This window comes from Hemicordylus capensis, chromosome 3, assembly GCF_027244095.1.
Source record: "Hemicordylus capensis ecotype Gifberg chromosome 3, rHemCap1.1.pri, whole genome shotgun sequence".
Classification (NCBI taxonomy): Eukaryota; Metazoa; Chordata; class Lepidosauria; order Squamata; family Cordylidae; genus Hemicordylus; species Hemicordylus capensis.
In genome coordinates, this window is record NC_069659.1 from 229,962,618 (window position 1) to 229,981,922 (window position 19,305).

At 43.2% G+C, this 19,305-nt stretch overlaps 1 protein-coding gene across 13 annotated transcripts in view; it reads right to left on the bottom strand.

The window, feature by feature from the left end:
* Positions 1–19,305, bottom strand: part of CTNNA3 (catenin alpha 3) — a 1,115,062-nt gene that overhangs the window by 897,052 nt on the left and 198,705 nt on the right. For 12 of the 13 annotated variants that reach the window (XM_053307737.1, XM_053307736.1, XM_053307734.1 and 9 more), the window contains one exon: positions 15,198–15,401. In XM_053307737.1, the coding sequence (XP_053163712.1) occupies positions 15,198–15,401 (204 nt within the window). Of the gene's footprint in view, positions 1–608; positions 997–15,197; positions 15,402–19,305 lie in introns of those variants that run through there. The other variant, XM_053307755.1, reaches the window with a different exon arrangement.

Consider the following 19,305-nt stretch of genomic DNA (forward strand, 5'->3'; position numbering starts at 1 on the left):
TCCATCTGCAGGCCAGTATGCCTGTGATGACTGGAAGGTCCATGCTTGCCGCACCATGTGCCCCTCCTCAAACCCATGACTGAGACAAATGCCTCATCCTGCCTTATGGAAGGGCCACCTCTGTTCACCTCCTGTCTACCCTAACTTTCTAGATCAGGTCCAGACAGTGTGTTGTCACCCCAGGGTATCCCAAATGGGCAAACAGAGTCAAACTGTTACTTTAAAAAGTCAGGTTTGTTTATACAGAATACAAAAACTGAGTATTGGGGGTTTGTTGCAGTGCAAGGTTTAAAGGCATTTCTCAGATAGGAGGGAACTGGGTAGGCACCTTTTGGTTTTATGGCACCACAGCACAGTGGGACCCACTTTCTCGTCACCGTTTATACCAATGACTGTTGTTGTTGCAGGTCACTGTGCTCCAGAGCAAGCTCAACCAGATACTTGAGATTACCATATGGTAAGGGGTGATTTCTTCAATAGGAGTGGGGGAATATATGCAGAGACAGAAGCGCTCTTTCCCTTAGACTTCCGTGCCGGAGTCCAGGGCCTCCACAGCCCCAGGGGCCCCCCAAATCCTCTTTAGTCTGTCGCAGGTGGTGTGGTCTGAGCATGGCTGGCTGAGCATGATGATGCTTAATTTGCAGGGGGGGGGGCTCCAAATGACTTTAGGTCCAGGCTCCAAAATTACCTAGGTGCACCTCTGTGCAGAGAAATAGGTTCTTATCTTGTATTCAAAGTTCCACTGCAGTTTCCTTGCATGTCATTAGGGTTGCAGAGCAGAAACACCCTCTGTATTCTGCCAGTATTAGTTTAGTGTGCTGGGAAGGGCTGCCACTGTTTGCATATTCTGCCTGTGGTACCACAATGTCCCTAGCTGGTCTGAACCCCACCTCCATTCCGTAACATCCTCTTGTCGACTCAGCTGAAAGTATCGACTCAGTGTCCAGCAGCCGTGATGAAGGTCAGTTCCATACTAGGGATCATCAGAGAAGGGGACTGAAAATAAAAATGCGAATATTATAATGCCTTTATACAAATCTATGGTGCATCCGCATTTGGAGTACTGAGTTCAGTTCTGGTCACCATAGCTTAATAAGGATATTGTAGAACTGGAAAAGGTGCAAAGGTGCAGAAGCAGGCAACCAAGATGATCAGGGGCCTGGAGCACCTTCCTTATGAGGATAGGCTACAGCATCTGGGGCTCTTTACCTTGGAAAAGAGGCAACTATGGGGAGACATGTGTAAAAGAGTGCATGTGCGGTGGCCATATATCTGCCGGCGTCAGGCAGGGACAGCAAGGAGATGCTCCACCAGTGCACAATCATAGCTGGAGGTGGTGGTGGGGAGCTGTGATTATGGAAGTGGTGGCGAAAGGAGGAGGAGTGGTTATGGACCTGCTTTCCTCTGTGTTAAAGGGGCTGTGTAAGCCTTTGGTTTTAAAGTGATTGTGCTGTGATTCGGAGGCCGAATCACATTTCAAACACATCTCTAAAGTGTATGAACACTTTAGAATAACCCCAACAGAATTACCTAGCACTACTGACTATTCCTATTACTGTGGTCTCAGTCTTATAGAAGCTCTACTTCTTTGTTTTCACTGCCCTGCAGAGTTAATCTGTTTTCGTCCCATTGTCTGCAGAACATATCAACTTCCAGAACATACAGTCACAATCTCAATCTTTGTTTGCAAACCCTAGTGTAATGAGCATGTCACAATAGTGATATAGAAATCTCCATCATCTAAGATTAAATAATTTAGGAAGAATTGGATGTCATCCAGTGTAAGTACTCTTCAGTTGCACTTGAAAGGCTTAATGTTCCAAAGTATGTCACAATGAATGAGTGACTGTGACCCCAACATGTTTGGCAGGAGCTTGTTTCTTTAAATCTGAAGATTTCAAGATCATGCCTGTTATAAACAAATGTATTCTTCAGAGCAAGATAAATAAGCCAATTCTTTTGTAATGATATCTATAGCAGAGTCTGCCTTACCACCAACGGGGATGTCACTTTCTGAACATAGGATATAAGAATCTAAAGAGAGAGACTTTAAATTGCAGCTGAAGAAAGGAAGAATGGAGGGACTCTTTGTGTTGCGGAGCTGACAGGCTAGCAGTATGCATACAATCGTCAGCTGGACCAATACATCAGCCACATTAAGAATAGGATATGAACCAGATTCCTTTCTTCAAACATTGAACAGGGCAAAGGAGGAGAGAGAGACTCCCAGAGTGATTGTTTCGAACCCTTTCCCTTTTAAAGCTTGCACTCCCCTAAAGAAGGTACTGTCTTTAACTCAAATGTGCTTAGAGTCTGTCATAATAGAGTCCTGGATTCTGTTCCTCATACTGGCATCATCATTGACTTTTGAAATCTAAATGCTGCCTTTCTGCACAGCAAGATCGCTGTATCAGAATTAGGGGTGTGCATGGTCTGGAGTACCCCCCAGTCCGGCACGGGGGGACTGTTACTTTAAGTGGGGTGGTGGTGGTACTTACCCCCCCCCGCCGCTCTTCCCCCTCTGGCGCTGGTCGTTTTAAACATCTTCTTGGGGCCGCAGAGTTCCTCCCTGCCGCCCCTGCCCCCGTCGTCGTCCCTTATGGCTTGTGATGTATGCGGCGTGCGCACCAGCGTCAGAGACGAGTGCGCGCACCAAGGAGGGCACATGCGCGCCGCTAGCGCTAGTCTCTTTTAAGCCATAAGGGACGACGACGGGGGCAGGGGTGGCAGGGAGGAACTCTGCGGCCCCAAGAAGATGTTTAAAACGACCAGCGCCGGAGGGGGAAGAGCAGCGGGGGGGGGTAAGTACTACCAACCCCCCGCTTAAAGCTACATGCCCCCGCCAATCCGAACCTCTGGACCGCCGGACTGCCGAACCGGTCTGGAGGTCTGTAACAGTGTGCCCGGACCGAACCATGCACACTACTAATCAGAATCAAACTCCTAGTCTGGATCCTTCAATACTCTGGAAAGGTGCTGCAGCTCTAACAATGGAGGCCTCTTTTGCCTACAGATGAAACTCGGAAAATTAGAATATCATGCAAAAGTCCATTAATTTCAGTAATGCAAATTAAAAGGTGAAAATGATATATGAGACAGACGCATTACATGCAAAGCGAGATAAGTCAAGCCTTAATTTGTTATAATTGTGATGATCATGGCGTACAGCTCATGAAAACCCCAAATCCACAATCCCAGAAAATTAGAATATTACATGGAACCAAGAAGACAAGGATTGTAGAATAGAACAATATCGGACCTCTGAAAAGTATAAGCATGCATATGTATTCAGTACTTGGTTTGGGCCCCTTTTGCAGCAATTACTGCCTCAATGCGGCGTGGCATGGATGCTATCAGCCTGTGGCACTGATGAGGTATTATGGAAGACCAGGATGCTTCATTAGCGGCCTTCAGCTCTTCTGCATTGTTTGGTCTCATGTCTCTCATCCTTCTCTTGGCAATGCCCCATAGATTCTCTATGGGGTCAGGTCAGGCGAGTTTGCTGGCCAATCAAGCACAGTACACTGTATACTTTTCAGAGGTCCGATATTGTTCTATTCTACAATCCTTGTCTTCTTGGTTCCATGTAATATTCTAATTTTCTGGGATTGTGGATTTGGGGTTTTCATGAGCTGTACGCCATGATCATCACAATTATAACAAATTAAGGCTTGACTTACCTCGCTTTGCATGTAATGCGTCTGTCTCATATATCAGTTTCACCTTTTAATTTGCATTACTGAAATTAATGGACTTTTGCACGATATTCTAATTTTCCGAGTTTCACCTGTACATCAAGACCCCCACTCGTGTGGGGCATTCTGGGACTTCCAGGGGCCAGGCACCCTCAATCCTCACAGATCCAACCATCTCCGTGGTGGAGCCAGTAATCATGTGGGCGGCCAATCCAGCTGCCCAGGGCTAGCCCCCTGATTATCTGCGGGGAGAGCGGGCTCGACCCGCACTCCCCGTAGAACCCTATTGGGCTCTACTCATCGATCGTGTGTAGAGCCTCCTAGTTTCCGGCAAGCAACAGCACACTGATTGATTGTAAATAACATTGGTTGACTAGCTACATATCAGAAACAGAGCATGTTAACAAGTGCTCCCTCATAGTGAACATAGCATTCTCTCTCTTCCACCTTTAAACTCCCATACATATGTATTTGCACTGCAGCAAACACTCTTTACAGCATTTTAACTGACTAGTGAGAACTGTTTTTAACAGGATTGTTAGCAGTTAAGACTTGAGGCCTGTTGTAATAGAAAGGTGGAATAAAAGTAAAACTAACTGAACTTCTGCCATCATTCACATGTTATGGGCCCTTTAAGTTATGGGCCCTTTAAGTAACACAACCTGTGGGGAAGGATTGCTTTAAGACAGGTGACATTGCTTTTTTTTTTTTTTAAAGACGAAAAGTTTTTTTTATTTTTACAAATCTTTTCGAAACCATCATTTTAGTGCTGTTTTTAGTGCGGTTTTAATTTTGTTGAATTTATTTTAACTATTGCTATTGTTATTATTGCACTTTGGGGATAGGTTTTATTTTCTAAATATATTTTTTCAAAAATTCTAAAATATTGTTATAGAAAAGCAGCCTAAAATATATCTTAAATATAAATGTTTTAAAAATAAGTTAAATATACCTGAAACATCCCTATCCCAGTCAAAGTTATAAGTTCCCCTTGCAAATCTGGACAGCATTTAAATCTGCTCCAAGACAGCATATAACAAAGCAGTCTCTGGGCCAAACTACAGATTGTATTAATCATGTGCTTGGCCATGATGTCTTTGTTTTTTATTCTCAAAGAAGCAGCAGAGGGAGGGAGATCTGGACTGGGACCACAGCATGGGCCGGGTTATATTTTAACACTGCCTCAATCCCTATCCAGATCCCATCCCCTTTGTGACTGCCATTTGCACCAGTGTGTGGCATATGGGGGTGCGGCCTAGGTGAAACTACATGGTTTAGATTCAGATTGCCTGTCCTATATTGCAGCAGACATGAGCCTATAATTCTTTAGAGCAGGCTTCAATATTCCATGCAATGTAGGGTGCCTTTTTTAAAAAATTGCTTGCTATATGTGGAGTGCTAAGAAGGGCATAAGAAAGAAACTGTTCTAGCTTTACTTTTTAAAAAAAGTTGGCAGCTGTGAAATTAAAATAATAGTGACAACCACTCTGCTTGTTTACCTTGTGTCTGCATATCTTCAGTACTACTGTCAGAGGCGTATCTAGAGGAAATAGCGCCTAGGGCAAGCACTGAAATTGTGCCCCCTGTCCAAACATCTGACACCCATCTTTTAGATAACTTTACCATAATATCAGCTGAAAAATACAAGTCAAGCTCGTTAATCTTTTAATATTTCAAAAACTATTTAGCAGTGGACGTAGCCAGACCAAAAAATGCTGGGAACCTACAAATTTCAGTATGCTGGGGCTCATGAAATACCCAAATACTATGTGGAGGTGTACTTGGAAAACTAAACAGAAGTGCCTGACTAATTCTCTACTATGCATTGTAGCATCACTATTACATAAGTTTTAAAAAATAAATGGAGAATTTGACTTTTCCCAGATACTCTGAAAATAAATAAAGGATATGCAGAGTAAACCGTCTCACTGCTTGGAATATATTCTAGTCTTTCAGAAAGACAGTTAAAATGAGAGAAAGAGAGCAAGAAACTCCCAGTGGGCCTTAATACTAAGGATTTCACACAGATTCAAAGACAAACTCACCATTAATAGCCATATTATTAAGACATCACATTTAACTCACTTATCACAAGAAGCAAAGTAAGAGAAAATGGATACAATCCTAGCTCATAAGCTTCAGCTCAGTATTCACAAGCCCGGATTCTCTGCACATAGTGCCAAACTAAATATCTGAACAGTGACTTATATTATATTAATTTTTTTAATTACCTGTAGCCCCTTCAGGGGGGCTTCCTAAAGTTCGGGGGGGGGTCTGCAAAGGTTCCCCCTCCTCCCACTGGCCTCTAGGGCCTCACAGGGACCATTTGAGCATGTGCGGTGGCCATTTTTATTTTTATTTTTAAAAAAGGCCTCTGAAAACAAAATGGCCACCGCACATGTTCAAATGGCCTCTGCATGGCCTAGGGCCTCACAGAGGCCATTTGAGCATGCGCGGTGGCCATTTTGTTTTTGGCGGCGATTTAAAAAATTATATTTTTTAAAAATGGCGCCCCCCTTCAAGTGGTGCCCAGGGCACGTGCCCTGCCTGCCTCACACTAGATACGCCTCTGACTACTGTGTATGTTGCCTTCTCTTTGGAAACACTTTCTATAATAAAGCTGTATAGCCATAAAACAAGAGGAGATTAGATTAGATTAGATTAGCCTTCACAGAGCTGCAGGACAGCTATATATTAGTAGGGCTCAGGAAATCCACTAGCCTACTTGTCTGTGACGAGTGAAAAATAATGCCTGATAGTGTGGTTGGATCCTGATGAGTAGTGTACTAACACAGTTTGATAAGTAAAAAAAAATTGTCTGGCTGGTGAACAAAACGAACATTTCTTGACCCTTGTATATTAAAGATGTGCAATTCAATTTGTGCATGAATCAATTCATACTGAATTGGGGCATTTTTTGTGATTCTAATATGAGTCAAATCACCCTTAAAATAAAGGCGCTGATTCCCGTTAGAATCAAATTAGCCCTGATTCGATGCAAATAAGTTTGCATGATTTGAGCGGCTATTTTGGTAAGCTTTCCCCCCTTTCTGATTGGTTTGCTAATGCTGGACTCCGAATGGCTTGAGATCTCCTTGCTTCTTGGTTGGCTTGTTGTCATTCAAATGAAGTGTTGTGTTGTCATGCAGAGGTACACTAGGTAATTTTGGAGCCTGGACCTAAAGGCCTTTGGAGGCCCCCCTCCCCTGAAAATTAAGCATCATCATGCTCAGCTGGGTGACCACACCATCTGGGACAGACTAAAGAGGATTTGGGGACCCCCAGGGGCTGTGGAGGCCCTGGACTTCAGCCCAGAAGTCCAGGGGTAAGAGCGCCTCTGTTGTCATGGGCAACTGTACCCCCATTGGTTGGAGGGAGGAGGAACAAAACAAAGGAGGGAATTTCAAAATGTTTTCAAAGGGCCTGGGAGGCAGAGAGCCATTAGTGTGCCCTTGAGGAGGATACATCAGGAGAGGTGGGAGGAAGGAATCAAGAAAGATTTGATTTTGTGGTTTTCTTTTCTCAGCACTGAGTACAATATACTGTGCTATTGCTGCTTTATTAACTATCTGGTTTTCCTGGATCTCAGATTGACAAAGGCAGAACTAGGGTGCCCCTCGCCTTCCCTGAGTTGTGGTTTGATTTCTGTTGCGGCATTGGACAGTGGCAGCTCAGCTCTCTCTGACTCTCTCTCTCTGTAATACCAGTGGCCAGTTGGTTCAACAAATCGATTCAAATGTTTGAGATTCAAGGCTGAATTGAATTTCAAAGAAATGATTTGTGCACTACACTATCTCTGAATCTGGTGCCATGGTCTTATTGCATTTATAATTTTGGAAAATCTCTATGCTCCACTATGTATACAAACATTTTAGTTTTGACATTGTCTGAAACATCTGTCTCTCTGTGATTTTACATTGTTGTTGCTGCAGATCACAGCGTCTTCCATTAACAGTGGCATTCAGGACCATTATGCTGATTTAGAAGAACATCTTAGGGCTAATGCAAATGAACCTTGGGTGTGTGTCAGCTCCTGCAAATTTGATTGCTCAGTGGCTCCTGGCAATCACATTTTAAGCAGCTACAATGTTCAGCAAGTCATTCTCATGAAAAACTGCTGGAGAAATGCAAAGTGTTGCTGGCTGTTTCATAAGGTGACTTCTTGTTTGATTCAGGCAGTCCTGCTTCTATGACAGGGGTTCATTTCTTTTATGTAATAAGCATTGTGTTCTAAGCTTTTCACATACTAGCTACTTCAAAGACAAAGGAATTGACTTGTAGTACAGCTGAACTACATTTATTCAAATAATACCCCGGGCATGATAAAAAATAGAACTTTAGGTAAATGGCATTAAACTAGGTTACAGTAGCATGGGGATATGCAAGACTTTGAAGTTTTTTTGATAACTGAGGTTTGAACAGCAGTGATATGAGGCAGGGGGTTTCTGTAAACACATCAGTTACAATAAACCTACAGGATCCCTTTTTAAGCCTGCTGAAGCCTGACCTACCCTCTCTACAAACCTGTGACTACATTAGAAATAAGCGGAATTTCTTGCCTAGTAAAGGTGCATGTGCGTAGTTTGGTCTTGTCATTAATACTGCACATCTAAAAAGCTGATCTTCACACTTATGAGCTTATAGTCATAGAGGAAGGTTCGGCGGGAAGTGCAGGCTTAGCCCACTCTCCCCACAAACCATCAGTCATGAAGCCCTGGGCAGAAGGATTGGCCACCCACATGACTACCAGCTCCGTCATGGAGTTGGTGGGCGCTGTGGGGATTGGGAGCCACCCGGCCCCTGGAAGTCCCAGGATGCCCCGTGCAAGTGCGTGGGGCATTCTGGGGGGAGCTCTGAGTCCAAGAGGCTTGTCGTTGCCACTTGGTTGGGGGTCTACTTGTGTGTTGCCATGCACCGTGGCAGCACACGATAAAAAAAAACAAGGTTAACAGAGCACTCACTCTGTTAACCTCATTTAAGGGGAGGGAGAATTAGGCGGGCTAGCCGCCGTGGAACCGCCAGGCTTGCCCACAAGGTCGCTGGATCTGATGATCACTACAAAGTGGGCTAGGCTCCCTTAGCCCACTTTCTAGTCATCATGGTAATAAGCTCATCATGTCATAGTCATTTCTGCACAAATTTCTGTTCTGCCTCTCTCCCTCATGCAAGTATGGTAACTTATACATTGCAGAAGTGGTGGCCACCCGCTCGCCCACCACTGCTTGCCTCCATCTTTTTTTCCCATCGGCCTGGCTTCTTCTGCCATTTTCTTCCCTCCCACCTGTGCCTCTTGCTATCCAGCTGCTGCTCGCGAACTCTTGCAAGATGTGCCACACATGGGATGAGCCACAGGTATGTCTTAGTGAGATAGATAGATAGATAGACAGACTGACATTCCTCACAGTGTTCCAGGAACGGAAGGAGCCCTACAGGGAAACAAAAGAAGGATGCAAATTTGGCTGCTCTCTCCTTCCTCCCAAAGGATATTCACTTGCAGGACTGTGTCCCAGAGGGTCATGCAACCCTCAGGGACATGCTCCTGCAAGTGAATAGTTCTTTAGGAGGAGGAGAAAGCAGCAAATATTATGTTCCCCCCTCCTCTGCCTGTACAAGGCTACAGAAGAAGGAAGGTGTGCTGCCAGTTTCTATCCTCTTTGCATACTCAAAGGGCTCCTTCTGTTGTCAGAGCACTGTAAGGAATCTCAACCATTTTATTTATATTCTGCCCTTTGTCCATACCCAGGTCTAGCAAGGCACTAAATAGAAGCAAGAATTGAAGGAAAAAGCAGATGAACCACCAAAGACTGGGTGCAAATTGAGGATTGATATAGGGGCCAGGAGACCCACCCCTTCTTAGAGCTTGGGCTGACCCTGAGTCAAAAGTAGGTGCAAGGGATGTGCACGATGTGCGCATGCACACCCGGTCAGATGAGGCAACAGGGTGGCAGGGAGATACACTGCCGCCCTGCTGGACCCTTTTAAACTGCAGCGCTGGTGGGGGAAATGCAAGAGGAGGGGTAAGATCACCCTCCCCAACCCTTAAAGGTGTCCCCGGTCTATGGGACCGATTTGGTGCTTCTAAAATGGAGCGCCGAATGGTTCCGTACACATCCCTAGTAGGTGCATGAGTTGGCCTCCTCTTGAGTTGGCTCATTGTGTGGGAGACCCCAAGCAGTCAGGTGAGCACTACACTTTTGGTGGTGGAGTTTGGCCCTGACCCAGTGTTGTTTCTGCTCCTGGGGTCCCAGGAGCAATGAAGTATGTTCTAGGGATAGTGCAGGCACCTCACTGGGGGGCGGGTAGAATAGTGAGTCCCCAGACCTCCTCCTAGGGGGTAAGTGCACAAGGATCAACAACCTCTGGTGGCTCTGGGCCTGTTGGCTCTAAGGGATGTTTTTCAGAGCCAGGATCTCATCCTCCTTCGCCTCCAAGAGGGTCTCCTCCAGATCAGAGTCCAAGCAGCTCCTGACACCCTTCCTCCAAGGTGATGAGCATGATTTTTCTGTGCTCCCTCATTACCTGTATTTTAGACTCATCAATCCAGAAAGATATTTCTATTTCATTGGGTAACTAAAGAGTTAAAATAAGTAACGTCTGAGCATGCACCTACACAATGACATTGCCAGAATTTGTCTCTCTTAGTCGGGCCAGCCATGCAGGTGCCACTACTTGTATTTTAATTATGAAAATTCTAAGAATTCCAGAGCACTGGGGTCATAACTACTACTCAGACTTTATACAAACAGGAATTAAAAGCAGTGTAGATTCAGTTAATCAACTGTCAAACTACCAGTTTCAGCAACATCACTATTCTACAGGTGGTGACCACTTCTTACAAACTGCTTGCCAGAAGCCACTGAACAATTCAATTTTCAGGAGCTTCCACACATGCAGGATTCAATTTCATTCACCCTAAAATGTTCTAAATCAGCATAGTGGTCCCTGAGTGCCACATTAACAGAACATTAAAGCTATTTTCTGAAGACAAACAAAACAACCTCTTTTCTAGGACCAAACTCCTACAGGTGGAAATGCTTCAAACCATGTATATAAACATCTTAATTTTGACAAAAAGATGTTTTGGGGAAAGGATCCAGGGTTATAAATGCACACAATGAACTGACAATAAGATAAAAACCATAGTACCAGGTTAAGATGCATAAAGCCACCTTCTGGATTTTTCCATCAATAAAAAAGTGCAATTTCTTAGGTATCAAATCTATATCTATATCTATATCTATATCTCTATATCTATACTTATCAAATGTTTTAACTTGCATCCACTGCAGAACACTCCTCTCAAGGGAGGAGAGCTGGTCTTGTGGTAGCAAGCATGACTTGTCCCTTTAGCTAAGCAGGGTCCACCCTGGTTGCATATGAATGGGAGACTTGATGTGTGAGCACTGTAAGATATTCCCCTTCGGGGATGGAGCTGTTCTGAGAAGAGCATCTAGGCTCCAAGTTCCCTCCCTGGCATTTCCAAGATAGAGCTGGGAGAGATTCCTGCCTGCAACCTTGGAGAAGCCGCTACCTGTCTGTGAAGACAATACTGAGCGAGATGGACCAATGGTCTGACTCAGTATATGGCAGCTTCCTATGTTCTACCATCCAAACCCTGTCAGTTCTGGACTGAATTTCTTATGCTGATGAAGTTGCCATGGGTCTGCTTAAATTGCATTGTGTTGTGTTACATAAAGTACTACAACTATACCTTTCAAATCTAAAATGAAAAACAGTTTGTTATATACGATGGTCAACAGGAATTAAAACATGCTAATAATAATATGCGGACAGCACCAGTAATATTGATATACCCTCCCCACATAACGGAGCGTGGAAGGGACATTTGCTGTGAATGTACAGCCAGGCAGCCATTGCAAATGTTTCCCCACCACCTAATTCTTGTAAATAGAACTGGGAGGGCACTAAAATGTTTTACAACCCAAGGAAATATTTTTTTAAAATATTTTTGAAATGGCAGAGCAGGGCAGAGAGGAACAACTTTTTAATTTTCGGTTGAGGAGTCTAATCTTTTGGTTGAGGGGTTCAAACTAGATGGGAGGGACCCCTCAATTCTACAGTGATACACCATGGGGAAAGAGAGCAAGAGTGACTCCAATATGACTCCCTCAAATATTTCCTACTCCCTTATCCACCAGACTGGAACTTTGACTCTGGTCAAAAGCATATAAACACTGTGGCCATATTGACATATAAAACAGAACCATATTCAGACCAGTTCTGCTCCCCACCCTGTATCCTGTCCGTATTTGGACAAAATGGAGAGCAGGCTCTCTGCAGTCAGAGAGACTGCAGAGAAAAGGGGGAACTGGCTGTGCGGGCTTTCTTCTGGCATGAAGGACAGCCCAGACAGCTAATCATGGCCAGAGAGAAGGCGAAGCCTCCTCCCTTAACTCTGGTTACAGCTAATGCAGCCTTCAGTTCTGCATTCGCTTGTCATGCTGGCAAACCTAAACCTCAGGTATGAGCGGCGAAACTCACTACAAGCTGAGGGTTCAGACTGAAGTTTGCCAAGCACAACCTCAGGTTGATTTCCAAATGGGACCAGAGTTGCACTCATCCAAACATACAGGTTTGGCAACCTCTGCCCACTTTAACTGGTTTCCCATTATGTGTGAATGCAGCCAATGAAAAAGAGCAGAAGTCCAAAACTGACAGTTTGCTGCAGCTAATTTAATACAATACAAACTTACCTTACATGAACTACACAAATTACTTCATGACAGGTGTATTAGTATTAGGACCGATGTTTGCCATTTGGTCTGAATTCAGACCAAACCGCAGGTCTGCGAACTGGTTCAGCTCGTTCAGAAGTTCAGGTCAAACCAGTTTGAGGGCTGGTGAGGGCGGGAGCAGTGAGAGGCACCTTTAAAAGAAAATTAGCAGGTCCTTACCAGTGGCACCACGGCTCCAGGCCGCTGTTAGGTGTGGCGGCACTCCTTCCAGAAGCCTACACAGTGGTGACATGGCTTCAGCACGGACTTGGCCTCCACAGAGCTAATTTTTGCCAGAGCCATGCCACTGCCACACAGGCTGCTGGGGGAGTGCTGCTGCACCTGGAAGCTGACTGGAGTGGCTGTATCACTGGTAAAGACCTGCTGATTTATTTTTAAAGGTGCCTCTCACCACCACCCCCAGCGTCACCCTCACCGGCCCTTGAACCGCGAACGGGTTTGACCTGAACTGCCAAACAAGCAGTTCAGTCCATATTCAGACCAAACCACAAACATTGGTCCGTGCATACTCCTGGTGAGTATTTCTGCATCAAGTGCTGCATGTGAAAAAACATTCTCATGCCTTGCAACTAGTGAAAAATTACCTGAAGAAATTAAGGGACTTGGCTATCACGGAGAATGCAAGAAAATTTGTCAAAATAAGAAGAAAGTTGTAGATAGGTTTGCTTCTTGTTTTTAACTTATTAATGTAGCTGCTGTGCTTCTTAAATAAGTTTTAAAAAGCTAACATTAATTATTGTGCCTCTGTAAATATTTAATGTATAGCATAATCCTTGATCCCATAATAATGTTCTTTGTGAGCCCTTTGCTCCCCAGTAGGCATGAATGGTTTGGTGCCAAACCAGTTCACCTTGAGCTGGGCTGGTTCCAAGGTTTGATTGCAGACTGAACTGGGAGTGGTTCAGTCCACAATCCAACCAAACCCCACCCGGTTCAGGCAGACCACTCCAGTGCTGAACAGGTAGAGTGGGGTGGCGATAGAGGTAGCTTAAAAGGTCTTTTTACTGCCCAGCATGACTGCCGGCACCACCGCTATCCCCCTGGTGCAGCCCATATCCAAAGCACACGCAATCCTCCTTCTTTTACCAAGACACCTGCATGGAGCCTGGGAGGTCGAACCAGTTCGTCTCAAATTCAGTTTGAATTCTAGCTGAACTGCTTTTTTGATTCACGCACACCCCTACTCCCCAGACTAGTTGCCCCAACAGAGAGTCATCAAAGACATTAAGTCACTTAACAGAGAAAGGAGCAAATATTCACAAAATTGTGTCAGCACATGATGCCTATGCACAGAAAACAATTGATAGATACCTGTAATACTCACTCTATACAGCAATGAATACACAATCAATCACCACTATCTGGGTGAAAAACCCAAGTACAGTGTACCCAGTGCCAAATAGGAGCTCTTCTTTGATGACGTATATCTGGATCATGTGCAACAAATGATTCACAATGCACCTAGTATGCACAAATCACATAATTATGGAAATACCCATAATGATATTTCATGACCATGGAAATATTAAAGGTAGAGTACTTCAAATTCATATACATTCATATCACTAACAACTGGCTGCCCTGTAACTGAATCAGCAGTACAATCTTTGTTAACAGAAAACCTGAATGGTTTATTTTCTAGATCTGCAGGCAACAGAGGCAGCCAAAACAACACAAGTAATCAACTGAACCATCTATATTTTCAATTCAAAATCAGTTTGCTGAGTTCATAAACATAGATTCCTTTCAACCACTATGACAGATGTTCACCATAGACTCTGAAATGCCACATAGATAGGTTTAGCATCAATAGTGTTTGCTCTTGAGAGGGAAGGAATAAAATTTCAGCACCTCAGCATGAAAAGCCAATAGCTGCTCAACAGAATTAATTCCCAAACTGACTTATTGAGTGTCTTTAGATAAGAGTAACTATCTGCTCAACAGAGAAGCTTATGATTCCAGATAAAAGTCTGGATTGAGTAATTGTATCTACTCATGTTATTGATGTTTGACTTCCTTCACTACAGTGGCAGTTCTACCTAAACCCTACATCAAATTATAGTCTCAAATAATTTAATCAGAATATATTCAACATTTCAGATTTATGAATCTAAAGCGGCTATTCTAATTAGACTCTCGTGGGACGTAAATCTGACTGGGGACTTACTTCTGGGTAAATGTGCATAGGATTGTGCTACACAACATTCCTAACCTCAACTCATACTGACTCTTTGGGTAACCAATTATTCTGAAGAAAATCTTTAAAATAGGAATAAAAATATCATCACAAAGATCTTGTTCCTGACTTTTTGAGAAATTAAGAAAGCTAAAACAAATTACTGTATTGTTTTCTGTTGATGTACAGTATTGTCAAAATGTCACTGTAAAGTGCAACAAATGTAAGAACAGTTACTCAGACTTTAGACACTGCCTCTTCTGACAACTCACAATGCAAAATCGCTCTGTTGGTATTCTATGACATTTTACCGATTCTCAACACATTTTGCACCGCTGAATTTGATTTTGCTTAAGTACATCCTTTTACTTGGAAAATCAGCAGCAAATATTTTTCTGGAAATATTGACTATTCTACTACTACTACTACCACTTATATAATCTTGCTTACTTTGTATTTTACTTTAATATAGAAGGGCAGAAGGCACTGATAACTACTGGGCTAATTTCACATTAAAGGCATACAGAAAACACTCTACCAATGAGAAAGGAACAACAACAAAAGACTTACATTATTAATGTACTCTGAAAGGAGATCTTGGAGAGCCTGGCGAATAGCATTGCACTCAGTGATAATGCGCTCCCGGTGAAGATCACGTGTGCAAGAAGAGTCTGCTAATAGGGCAGCCCCACTGATAATCCCTTCCAAACGCTTTTCTAGTGATGGCCTTATTTTTTCTTCATTCACTGAAAGGGGATCCAAGGCAACCAATTTCTAGGGAAAGTAATTATAAAGGAAAAAATTCTACATGAAATTATATATATATGTGTGTGTGTGAATGACCTTGTTCTCTTACAGGAGTAACTAAAGCATTATCGTTATTTTTATCATTCATTCATTCAATTTCTATACCACCCTCCCAAAAATGGTTTAGGGTGGTTTACACAGAAAAATAATAAATAAGTAAGATGGATCCTTGTCCCCAAAGAGCTCACAATCTAAAAAGAAACATAAGACAGACACCAACAACGTTCACTGGAGGTACTGTGCTGGGGGTGGATAGGGCCAGTGAATTTTCCCATTCACTATCTTGCTGTTTCTTGCTGTTTGAAACATTCTCCCTAGCTTCTGGTCTCTTTTACCTTCACTTTTTTGAAGTGGAGCAAGAAAATCAAAGCAAGATGGTGAACTTAAAGGCTCTGTTTAAATGATGCCAGTTCAAATGTCTTACCCATTCCATACTTTTTAATACATGTGAAGGAGAGCATCAAGTGCCCGGACAGTCCAGTTGAAAGCAATATTATTTCTAATGAGTAAAAAAAGCAAGTAAGATATCTTTCTATACAAATTCAATTAAAATAAATACATTTTGCAGATAATTCCAAATGAAAAAATTAAATGAGAATAGCATCTTTGTAATTCTCAACTCCTTAGCTAGTTTCACATATTCTTTCAACATGTGGAGTGGTGACAGGATCGCCTCATTATCCTTTCTCCTGACCTCAGTTCCAACCTTCAAAGGAATCTGTGAAGGTAGGAAAGAAAGACTGTATGTGCAATTCTGCTTCCCCACCCCCATCCCCACACACATCCACTGAAAGAAAGTCTTAAAAGGGCTTGTCATCAGAATTTGCTATGCGATCTTCACATATCTATATATTAACATAACCATGTATTTTCATGTTTTAATCTAATGTCAGGTTATGGTAATGTGTTTTCCACATTTATAGGAATGAGGTGGCAGTGCACACTGAAATTCCTAATGACTTCAGCTCACAATGAATAAAATGTTCTGCATGCATCAGAAAAGCCATATAAAGTCAGATATATACAACCAGGGACTGAAGCAGTGCACAACAAAATGGACCAATTTAAAGACACTTTTAAAAGACACTTTAAAAAAAAATGAGGTGGCAGCTTTATGCTACTTCATAGTACCTCGCTACAATATTTACAAAAACTTCCTTAGTGGCCTTTAATGCTCAATGAATTGGATTCAATGTGGGAGGGATGGTTCCACACAGGAAGCACCCCAAGGTGATGAACTGCTCCCTGATTGTCCTTTTGAAAGAATAAGTGGAAGTACAAGAGAGGAATCAAGGCACATTTGCTAGGATCCTAGCTCCTTCACAGCAGCCTCTAGGCATAGATTAGGACTGGACAACTTCAGCCTTCCAGCTGCTGTTGGACTACAACTCCCATCATCTCCAGACCCAGTGGCCCATAGTCGGAAATCATGGGAGTTGTAGTCCAATAAAAGCTAGAGGGTCGAAATTGTGCAGCCCTGGCATAGATTAAGTATGAATTCTTAACATTTCTCTTATCATTTGCACAATGTCTGGTCTTCTGTAGGTGCTTAGTAATGAAAGTTCCCTGTATCTCCAAAGTGTGCCTGCTGTGTGCAGGTGCCCTAGAGGTTCCAACAAGGTGGTAGGGATCCTAGGAGTCAGTGTTCCCTCTAACAGGGATTCCCAGATGTTGTTGAGTACAACTCCCAGAATCCCCAGCTGCAATGGCTTTTGCTTGGGTATTATGGGAATTGTAGTCAACAACATCTGAGAATCCCTGTTAGAGGGAAATCTGCTAGGAGTGTCTCTCTATTGGCAGAGACACCCAGTTATGCAGAATAATATTAGGGGTTCAAAATGACTGCATTTCACCCCAAACCCTAAAAACCAGTTGGGATCACAGAATGTCTGTCATGCTGCCTTGGAATTTTGGCAGCAAGTGTGCAGGGGAAAAGCCCTCAGCTGCTCAGAGCTGAAAGTCAAGGAAGCAAGTATTTGCCACATTTGCACATTATGCGGCTTTGCTGTAGAAAAGGCAGGCTACCCTCGACTGGAGCTGCTGGAAGTGGAGGATTCCCGGTTCTCCAGACAACACAAGCTGCCTCGGGTAACCCAGCCAGCTCGTGTCATGAGAATAGGCTCTATTACTACCTATACTATCATTTAGGTTCTGCATACTTCATTCCTTCTCTTTCTTCCAAGTATTAGAAGAAATACAACAATGCTATTTGCTATAAAAGTAGGGTATCTCTAAGGAAGGATTAACATGTGCTTATTTCATGCATCTCAATGATTATGAACCCAAGAGAGGGATTCATAGCATGAGAGGAACAATAGGATATATATCAAAATAAGTGTTGGTGCTTTCCTGCTCCCTCCTCACTGTTCCAAGCCTCAGTTGTGACCGAGGCACAGTTAGTTACTCCCCTCCTGGTGGGCAGAGCATTAATTGCTCCCAATCCCTTTTCAAGTCATTCTGTGTATAACGCTGCTTTCCCCCACCACCCCCCGGCCCTGCACACACACACAGCCTCTGATCTTGACACTGAGTCAAGCTGCTCAGTGTGTAGAATGCACTGAGCACCACCTTCTCATCACACACACCTCCTGATCCCATTTGTACCTGCTTGATGTGCTCTAGAGCAGACAGGACAGTGGGGAGCAGAGCAGCCGGAAGTATGGACTCACATTTCCCACTGCTCCGTTCCCTAACTCTTGTCTTTTCAAAAGGTAAGATGAACCACAAAATTAGTGGCTAAAAGTAAGATGACAATGACACAAATGAGCACCTGCTGGCACCAGATCTTGTAGGGCAAGACCTCATGAGAATGTGGCCTGGGGCCAGCTCTAGAGCTGTCTCATCCAATCCGCTGCCTGAGGCAGCGGCTTAACCAGGCCTCCTTGGTGAGACAGCCCTGATCATAATTTTATTCATGGCAGCTGAGGATCATCTGTTTAGTACAGAAATCAAAGAAAGTGGGATATGCATTCTGTCCGACATTTTTTCAGAGAATTTGGAAGGACAGGAACACATTATCGAATGTCCTCTCTTTATTCCATGTATATGTTATGCTCAGTGTGTAGAATTGTTTCATTTGCAAATGAATTAATATTGCTTTGTTTATCAAAAAGCATTGCCAATTTCATAATGTGTAAATTAATCATTACCACCTTCCTAATTCATGAAAATGGCAAAAGGCATTAGAAATTCATCTAGTTACATTTCCTTCGTAATTTCTTCTTTTTCCTGTACCCTCTTCTCACAGCAGGGAGAGTGTGCCTGATTGCAAAAGAAAATCACACAAGAAGAGAGCTCCATTGGGAGTGCTTTCCAAATACAAAAGGAATTAATAAAAATTAGCAATATTTAATTAAGCAAGAAATATATATTTTTCTGTGCTTTCTCCTGTTGAAGAAAATCAAGGAAGTGGAGCACCACCATTTGTGCTTAACTGGGGGCGGCGGCGGGGGGCGGGGCGTATTTTGAAGGATTAAGCACTGTAATGAAAAGATACATGTTTGTTCAACAGTGTTTGAATAAACAAGTTAAAATCCAAAACCTAACTCATTCAAGGTTTGAATGACAGGTCAATCTATCCTGCAACTTGCTGAAGCCAGAAATAACATGCAGCATAACATGAGACATAAGGGAAGGCTCATTCATTTTCAAATACTTAAGTAGCACTTGGACATTTTTATAAAAAGTCTCCAGACTTGCCAACAAATTCATATAAGCCAAGTATCATTAGAACATATATGATGCTCAGGAGCCAATAACACAGATTAATTTAGTTTAAAAGCTGCTGCAACAAAAGGGATTTAATAGGGAGCAAGAGAGTCAAGTCAAGAAAGGAATTTCCTCCTCCAAACAGAACACTGGGGTACAGGGA